We start from the raw sequence: 9895 nt of genomic DNA on the forward strand, positions 1-9895 counted from the left end.
GGCGCGCCCCGTGGCGTCCTAGCAAGCCTCCCAATGCCTAGCGCCACGGACGGCCCCGTGGTCTTGGCCGCGCCAAGTGACAAGCGCGCAGGTGCCTCTGTCGCCCCATCGATATCCCTCGCCAGCGCCAAGCCGCAGGCAGAAGTCAACAGCGCCGTGCGCGCAGACAACGCCGCGCGCGCAGACCGTGATGCCAAAGACACTGCTGCTGACAACGGACCTGCTGCTGCCTTATAGAAAACTAAGTCATTTTCATTGTAAATATAGAGTAGTTTTATTTCATGTACTTCCATTACGTTTCTCTAGCTTAGTCAAGTCTAGTCCTGTAGCTTTGAATTATTTTTTTTAAGTATTATTAGGGGGGATCAAGCAATCAAAACTTTCTAGCAAGCAAGCAATTCTCTGTACTGGTGTTTCTCCCCCTCGACACCGCGTTGCTTTTCTGTAATAGCTTTCATTAATGCAATCAAGCTTTCTTTCATTCTGAATTCTCATTTCTGTTCTCTCAATTGCTCTTGACATTGATTTTCCCGTACGGCACTGACAATCTCGTCTAGCGTACGGAGGGGACCTCAGTTGGCGGACAGCAACTGCACTGACATCAGTTGCCTATTCTTACGTCGCCCTTCCAAGGAATCTCAGGAAGGCGCCGCGTAACAGTTCACATGACTAGGACATCTATTATCAATATTTCTGCCTCTATCTATGGATGTGTAATTGACCATTGGTGAGAAAAGGAAAGAAGAAAACTGGAGGGGCAGTTTTACTTACATTGAAATGATATAAATTCATGTAACAACAGACAACGAAAAGCAAGTTTTTGAAAGCTTTATCTTAATTTTATTTTAGTTGCTCAACAATCCAATTATAAAGTCCTGTGTAAAGAATTACCAACCCTAAATTCCTGAAAAGTTTAAGATATCAGAAAAACAACTACAGTATAAATTATTCTGGTCATAAAGCAAAACTAAACATATGAAAAAATGAATGATGTAATGTTATCGAATTTAGGAAAACATTAGATAGAGTAAAGCTAACATCCCAGATCATATTCGAAAACATAATAAGAAAATTAGCATTGTACCTCTTCTACCATTTTATTACGAAACATCATTAGTTATATATAAAACAACATAAACTGTTAGTCTAGATTAACAGAAACCATCTCAATCTTGGCTTCAAGTTAAGACATCTGGTATTATTAACCATCGAAACCATTTCTCATTTTGGTTCTTTGTTTATCACAACGAACATATCCACCTAATTGTTCATCAGATACAGTCACCCTCGCAGTCGTAAGGCGGTGTGCATGGAGCTTTTAGAATAGAAATCAGAGCAAAGAGCTCATTCGTGTTCTTTTGGCTTCAAATTCTGTTGGTGTCATCTATTGTTAGTGTTATTAAGCTAAAAGGTCGTTATCTCTGTAAGTTTCAACAGAGCACATGCTCTTCAAGTAAAAATGTTGTTGCCTTCTATCCTAGTGTCTATGCAGAAACTTTCAATTAGATTTTATCATTTGTCATCCATATAGTGACACGCAGGATAATTAAAAGCAGTGATTAACTTTGAAAGTTTGTATCGTCTATGAAACAGTGCTTTAAATACGCCTTTTTATGCAGGATACCGTGTTTGACCCAGTATCTCTCACTTGTGGCCATATCTTCTGCTATATCTGTGCTTGCAAAGGTGCATCCGTGACCATAGTGGATGGACTGCAGGCGGCAAATCCTAAGGAAAAATGCCCTCTCTGCCGAGAGGTTTGTTAAACATTTGTTCTTTATTCAAAAACATCAAGCAAAGTCTTATTTTGTGAATTATATGGTTTTAGAGCACCAATTTCATTAAACATAAATTGCCTATGTTTAACTGAATGGTACTGTCGTGTCAGAGAGGATAAACAAGTTATTTAAAATCAAAATATTCCCCTTGACTTGTTTCCTCTGGTTACAGTATAGCAGTTTGCCAATCCACCCCCTGAAACAAGGACAAGGATTTCACGTGGATTTATGAACCCGTGGGGAACATGAAGAAGATGCATCTGCTTTGCAAAATCTGATTAATAATACAAAGATTAATGTTATTAAGAAATTTGGGTACATTGTTTTAGTGATAGACATAAGTTGCAAAAGAAATTAACGGTCAATAATATTTGTTTATTTATAGTTGACCTCTCTGTTTTCTAGCTTCTGCACTGGCTTATTTCTTCTCCAATTATGATTGGCTTGTACTGGTATTATGTGTAAATGTTTTGTGCTTTTTAACATAACATTTGTCTCATATTTTTTGTTATGTGAATCAGGAACGAGTTTATGAAGGTGCTGTGCGTCTAGAAGAGCTTAACATTCTATTGAGCAGAAGGTATCTTTCTTCTGTAACGCATGGTCCATTTAGTTTTATCAACTCTGAAGGAGTTTATCTGGTGCGTTCTTATTGCTTCTGTTAGTTCTAATACAATTCCACTTTTTCGAACAGTTGCCCTGAGTATTGGAAAGAGCGCCTTCAGACCGAGAGAGTAGAAAGGGTTCGGCTTGTTAAGGAGCATTGGGATAATCAGTGCCGGGCATTCATTGGCGTCTAAGTTAATAATATCTGTGTCATGGTAGCACTAGAATTGCGTAGTGGCATTTGGTTCTGCATTTTCTTACATTTTCCTAAGCTCCTGTTGTGTATGCCTCAACAAGTGCTAGTATCTGTAAATAACTGCATATTTTTGTAAATGGTACGCCTTTTTGAGTTTAAGCATTCATGCTCACTTGTACTGGGTCAGGTAACTTGAGCAGTAATTTTGTAATCAAAAGCAGTAATTAGTGTAAGGAAAATGAGTAGATAATATTGACTAAGAACAAGAAGGAAAGAAGAACAACTTATCAAAAATACCGTGTCGTGGCAAGCCACTGCCTTGAAAGCGATTTCGGCCCAACTAGGTGCAAATCGTTAAGACCGGTAGCTCCCCAAGGTTCCACAGCACCTCCAAACACGTGCACTCGTGGCTGGAAGTTTAGAATTTGCACAAAACAGTTGCCCAGAAAGAAGAGAAGATAAAGGTATCTTATGTGTTGGATAATTCACAAAGAAGACTAAGAAGAAAGTAATGGTTAGCTAGATGAATTCTTGGTTAAGAATTGAGTGAATATGATGGCTAATGATCATCTTATTTATAGGCAATTAGGGAGGCTGCATGTATGACAAGTGTGGAGAGTCACTTGTCCAAATATATAGTCCATTTGTCTTCAATATTAACAAGTGTACCTAATCTTCCATGCATGAAGACACATGGTAGATTTGCATAGCCACTTGCCCAAGTCATTCAACACTTGGCTTTAAGGCTTCATGCAAGAAGCCACTTGGAAATAAATAAAAAACTCATGGCTATTGGTTGTAAATAGAATTTCAAAAAGAATTTTTGACTTTGCATTATGAATAATTCCAACAACCCCCACTAATGCAAAGACAAAAATAGAACAATTCTGGGCAAAAGAAGGAACATGTACTTAAGTGTCAATATCTTTCGATTTGAATTGACACATAGTGAAATGAGGCAACAACTAACATCCACAAAGTGAAGTACTCGTGAACTGAATGGACATTAGTTGAGACCCCCACAACACATACTATATCCTTAATTTTATGCAAACTCTGCGATACTAACAAAGTGCTTTTATGGTCATGCACATACCTTGGGTCTCATGAGTGCTCTAGAAAGATATCCCAAGTCTTTCATAAAAGGCGACCGCACCTTTACACTCACGTAGGTGATTCCATCAAGTCTATCTACACATAGACTACCTTAAGGCTATGGAATCATTAAGAGAAAAATAAGCTCAACCTTATAAAGCACTACCACACGCCATAGGGATAGGAAATGTAGTGCATATTGAGGTCTCATATGGCTTCGTTTGACAACAAACGGATATCCACCATACTTCCTAAATCCATGGGCTTTAGCCCCATCCCCCTCGACGTTTCAAGGATAACTCTCCTTGCCAAACCCTTGGTTAAAGGATCCGCCAAATTTCTTTCGGATCTTACATATTCCAAGGAAATAACACCATATTTCAACAATTGTTTTACCGCACCATGCCTAATGCGGATATGTCTTCTTTTTCCATTGTACTCACTATTTTTGGCAATTCCAATTGCCGCCTGTGAGTCACAATGCAGAGAAACTGGAGAAGCTTGTCTTCCCCACAAAGGCACGTCTACCAATAAGTTTCTCAACCACTCGGCTTCTTGCCCTTCCAACTCAAGAGCAATGAATTCAAACTCCATAGTAGATCGTGCTATACAAGTCTGTTTTGAAGACTTCCATGAAATAGCACATGCACCTAAAGTGAACACATAGCCACTAGTGGAGCTAACTTCATCATTGTCAGTAACCCAATTTGCATCACAAAATCCTTCTAAAACAGCATGAAATTTATTAAAATACAAACACCAATCCATAGTACCTCTCAAATATCTTAGCAAACGATGAAGAGCATTCCAGTATTCACTACTAGGGTTGTGAGTATATCTACTCAATCTACTAACAGCATAAGCAATATCAGGTCGTGTATAATTCATGAGAAATATTGCACTACCAATTATCTTAGCATACTCAATTTGAGAAATACTAGATTCCTTGTTCTTTTTCAAGTGTATGCTAGGATCATAAGGAGTTCTCACAGGTGCTACATCAAAACAATTAAACTTTTTCAATATTTTCTCAATATAATGAGACTGAGATAATGAAAAACCATTAGAAGTTCTTTTGGTTTTAACCCCTAAAATCACATCTGCTTCTCCAAGATCTTTCATTTCAAATTTAGAAGACAAAAAATTCTTAGTCTCATTAATGACATTCACATTAGGGCCAAAGATTAATATGTCATCCACATACAAACATATAATAACACAATCTGATCCTATCATCTTGGAATAAACACAAGTATTAGATGCATTAACAACAAAATCATTATCCACTAATGTGCTATTAAACTTTTCATACCATTGCTTAGGTGCCTGCTTTAGACCATACAAAGACTTTCTCAATTTGCATACTTTATTCTCCTATCCTTGGATCATAAATCCCTCAGGTTGAGACATATAGATCTCTTCCTCTAAATCACCATTTAGGAAAGCCGTTTTAACATCCATTTGATGTATCACTAAATTATGAATAGCAGCTAAAGCAACAAGAGTTCTAATAGTCTCTATCTTAGTCACAAGAGAATAAATGTCAAAGTAAGCAAAGTCTTTCTTTTGGTTAAAATCCCTAATAACAAGTCTAGCCTTATATTTCTCAATTGTACCATCAGGTCTCAATTTCTTCTTAAATATCCACTTGCTACTTATGGCTTTACAACCTTTAGGCAAATCAGACAAGTCCCAAGTGTGATTAGAAACTATGGAGTCTAATTCACTTTTAATGGCCTCTTTCCGAAAATTAGAATCTATTGACCTCATTGATTCATTGTATGTCTTAGGGTCTTCTTCTATTAAATAGATTGACACTAATCCATCACTCAAAATATCAAGATCAAAATTTTCAGTCAAGAAAGTGATAATAAAGCCAGGACCAAAGCTAGCTTCAATTCTATGCCTCTTACTTCTTCTAAGTTTATTTTCATGATCATTAGTAGTAACACTAGAAGAAGGTACAATATGAGAGTTAATAGACATAGATGTAGAAGCATTATTCGGCACATCACTAGGCACATTATTTTTCAATGGAAAATATTTCAAAAAATTCTGCATCTCTGGAATTCACAAATAAAACTATCATTCAAAGACATAAATCTATATGCAACACTATTTTGAGCATAACCAATGAAATAGCATCAAAAGTTTTGGGTCCAACAGTTACTTGTTTAAAATCAGGTAGACCAACCTTAGCCAAACATCCCCACACTTTCAAAAATTTTAAGTTAGGGGCAAACCCTTTCCATAACTCATATGGAGTTTTATCTAACTTCTTATGAGGGACTTTATTAAGAACATAACATGCAGATAAAACAGCTTCCCCCCCCCCCCCCCATATGTTATCAGAACTAAACCCGAACTACAAAGCATAGAATTCATCATTTCCGTTAAGGTTCTTATTTTCCGTTCGGCTACACCTAGTTTTGGTTGGGAGTATAGGGAGCACTAATCTCATGTATAATACCATTTTTCTCACAAAGGCTTCTAGAGTATTAGTACTATATTTACCACCCCTGTCAGACCTAAGTCTCTTGATTTTTCTGTCTAATTGATTCTCTACTTCTGCCTTGTATTTTAAAAACATGCTTTCAGCCTCATCTTTTGACTTAAGAAGATATACCTTAGTGTATCTAGAAAAGTCATCTACAAAGGTGATGTAGTATTTCTTTCCACCTTTACTAACAGTGTTCTTGAAATCTGCTAAGTCTGAATGTACTAGTTCAAGCAATTCTATTTTTCTGCTAGTTACATTCTTAAAGGGCTTTTTGGTATATTTTGCTTCTACACAAACTGGACACTTAGAAAAATTATCAACATTAACTGCAGGAATTAATTCCATTTTTCTAAGTCTTTTAATAGAAGCAATATTAACATGACCTAGTCTACCATGCCACAAATCAATAGACTCAGCAATATAAGCAGAATTGAACGTACTAGTATTATTAGTAATCTCTTGAGCGATGTTCAGCACAAATAAACCCCCACTAAGGTAACCCTTCCCAACAAAGTCTCCCCACGAGAAATAACAACTTTATCAAATTCAAAAACAAGTTTGAGACCTACCTTGTTGAGAAGCGCACCAGAAATTAAGTTTCTACGAAGGGAGAGTACATAGAGAACATTGTTCAAAGCTAAAGTTTTTCCAGAAGTTAATTTAAGAAGAGTTTTTCTTTACCCATAACTCCAGCTATAGTGGAGTTACCCATGTAGACACACTCGCCATTAGCAGATTCCTTAAAGTCGTGAAACAGCTCTTTGTTGGCGCAAAGATGCTTGAAGCGCCTGTGTCCAGTATCCAGTTAGTCTTGTTAGCCACCATGTTTGCCTGAACAACCACAACAGCAATGACATCACCACCCTCAGTAAGGTTGGCTTGGACTGGAGCTTTTCCTCCATTCTTTTAGCTTTGTCCTTGTCTCTGGTTGCACTGAAAAGCCTTGTGACCAATTTTGCCGCAGACATAGCAAGGTCCTTTCGATTTTTGAATATGGCCCTCCGGCTTATTTAAGTAATTCTGCTTCTTCACATATCCTTTCTTCTGGCCTTTCTTCTGTTTTCCTTTAAACCTGTCTTTCACAAAAGTACTAGAAGATTCCACAAGGTTAGCTTTAGAAGAATTAAGAGAGAGAGATTCCATCTTATCCTTAAGCCGTTCAGACTCCTCATCTTTGAGATGGTTTGCTTCCTCAGTCATCATGTGACTGATTAGTTCTTGAAGAGTTAAGTTTTTCTTCTTGTGTTTTGGTTGATTCTTGTAATCACTCCAGGAAGGTGAAAATTTTTCAAGCAAAATATTAGCCTGAAGAATCTCACACATCTCCATGCCCTCGTTCAAATCATCAGCAGTCAAGTTCTCATACTCGTGAACCTGTTCCATAATTGGCTTATCATCAACCATTTGAAACTTGATCCACTTTCCAACGACATACTTCTTTTTTCCCGCGTCATCAGCACCATATTTCTTCTCCAAACTGTCCCATATGACTTTAGCAGATTTATAATTTATAAACAAATCAAAGAGAGGGTTAGTCATGTGGTTAAGCAGATGCCCTCTTACTGTTTTATTATCCTTTTCAAATTTCTTCTTAGCATCATCAGCAACAACAATATTAACAGCATCAGAATTATTAGCAACAATATCAGCAGGAGGATTGTTAAACAAAACATAATCAACTTCTAATTGTTCAAAGAAAATTAAAAGTTTCTGGGACCAACGCTTATAATTATTTCCATCTAAAGGTTCAAGCTTTGAGAGATCAGGAAGTGTTTTGTTCAAAGTGGTGGCCATTAGTCAATATTATATGCGAAATCGCTTTCAAATTGTAAGGAAAATGAGTAGATAGTATTGACTAAGAACAAGACGGAAAGAAGAACAACTTATCAAAAATATTGTGTCGTGGCAAGCCACTGCCTTGAAAGCGATTTCAGCCCGACTAGGTGCAAATCGTTAAGACCGGTCACTCCCCAAGGTTCCACAGCACCTCCAAACACGTGCACTCATGATTGGAAGTTTAGAATTTGCACAAAACAGTAGCCCAGAAAGAAGAGAAGATGAAAGTATTTTATGTGTTGGATAATTCACAAAGAAGACTAGGAAGAAAGTAATGGTTAGCTAGATGAATTCTTGGTTAAGAATTGAGTGAATATGATGGCTAATGATCATCTTATTTATAGGCAATTAGGGAGGTTGTACATATGACAAGTGTGGAGAGTCTTTTAACACTTGTCCAAATATATAGTCCACTTGTCTTCAATATTAACAAGTGTACCTAATCTTCCATGCATGAAGACACATGGTAGATTTGCATAGCCACTTGCCCAAGTCATTTAACACTTGGCTATAAGGCTTCATGCAAGAGGCCACTTGGAAATAAATAAAAAAACTCGTGACTATTGATTGCAAATGGAATTTCAAAAAGAAATTTTTTGACTTTGCATTATGAATAATTCCAACAGAGAATACATATAATTCACCATAGTCAAGTACTTGAAGCCCTGTACTAAATGCATGCCATGCATCTATATATTGGATTGGTTTAAATTCATGATACAGATAAGTTTTTACCCTAATTCTGCTCAATGCTCATTACACCTTAAACTCGCTATGAGACTTACGCAAGTCTGACTATGAATGATTATATTTGGGTTCAATGAGTATCTTTTAAAACTAGCAATGTCTAATTACAAAATCACTTTGTTCAAGTGACCTTTTGAATGAAATTAAAATATGAAAGGACATTAATAACAACATGCCCTAACCCTACATCTTTATTTCAGAATTAAATTTGCACATGTTTAAGATCTTGCTTTTCTTCTTCTTTTGGGACAAGTAGTCCATTAAGGGACTGTTTGGAAAGTCACCATGTAACTGAATTTGGTGTAATTATTAGGCTAGTAATTATACAACCTAGTAATTACATAGTTATGTACTTACGACGACATGTTTGTTCGTCATAGTGTAATTACATGTTTACTGTTTGGTTGCACAAGTGTAATTACGGAGTTATATTAAATTTTAAATGAAGTAATTATCAAAACTTAAAAGTTAATATAATAAATATATGCCTATAAATTTTTATAAGTATAAATGATATTATATTTGGTATTTAAGATGTATATTTTTTTCGCGAATATACATTAATTAGTAATGATATATTTATAAGTAATATTGTAAAAATAATATATATATATATATATATATATATATATATATATATATATATTAAAATTAATAATATTTAATTTAGATACTTACAAAAACTAAAAATATACGTTTTGTAAGAATATCATGGAATTCATGTTTGATAAAATAAAATAATATTTATAAATATAATGTCATAACATTATTCAAATGTTTGACAAAACTAATCTATCAATTCTAACTAAAAAATGAACAACATGCAATGTTAGCCTATACTACTAAAACAAGTAAATTGGAACCATGAATATAACACAATTTCAAAATCTAAAAAAAAAATAGTCTAACATATGCCAAATTCCAACATAATAATAGTAAGTTCCACTACAACTTAAGATTAGGAAACATAATAAGTTTATAACCACATTCAATAACGAAATTCTTCTTTAATTGCATGACTCATTATTTCTAATATTAGGAGGTGTAGTTATAAAAAATAGAATAATTAAAAAAAAGATATATATATATATATATATATATATATATATATATATATATATATATATATATATATAT

General features: G+C 35.4%; 1 protein-coding gene across 1 annotated transcript; it reads left to right on the forward strand.

Annotated features, from left to right (window-relative positions):
• Positions 1-612: 612 nt before the first annotated feature.
• LOC109219943 (probable E3 ubiquitin-protein ligase BAH1-like 2) lies at positions 613-2752 on the forward strand. Its single transcript, XM_019384410.1, has 3 exons — positions 613-1757; positions 2300-2358; positions 2473-2752. The coding sequence occupies exons 1-3, from the start codon at positions 1614-1616 to the stop codon at positions 2576-2578; spliced, it is 309 nt and encodes a 102-aa protein (XP_019239955.1). The 5' UTR covers positions 613-1613; the 3' UTR covers positions 2579-2752.
• The last annotated feature ends 7143 nt before the right edge of the window (positions 2753-9895 follow it).

Source organism: Nicotiana attenuata, unplaced genomic scaffold (genome assembly GCF_001879085.1).
Source record: "Nicotiana attenuata strain UT unplaced genomic scaffold, NIATTr2, whole genome shotgun sequence".
NCBI lineage: Eukaryota > Viridiplantae > Streptophyta > Magnoliopsida > Solanales > Solanaceae > Nicotiana > Nicotiana attenuata.

What these genes read in the sequence shown, in the direction of transcription:
- LOC109219943 (XM_019384410.1), top strand. Translation starts at nt 1,614, where the DNA reads ATGCAGGATACCGTGTTTGACCCAGTATCTCTCACTTGTGGCCATATC. An exon ending in AATGCCCTCTCTGCCGAGAG is followed by an intron (nt 1,758 to 2,299) that starts GTTTGTTAAACA and finishes TATGTGAATCAG; the next exon opens with GAACGAGTTTATGAAGGTGC. An exon ending in AACATTCTATTGAGCAGAAG is followed by an intron (nt 2,359 to 2,472) that starts GTATCTTTCTTC and finishes TTTTTCGAACAG; the next exon opens with TTGCCCTGAGTATTGGAAAG.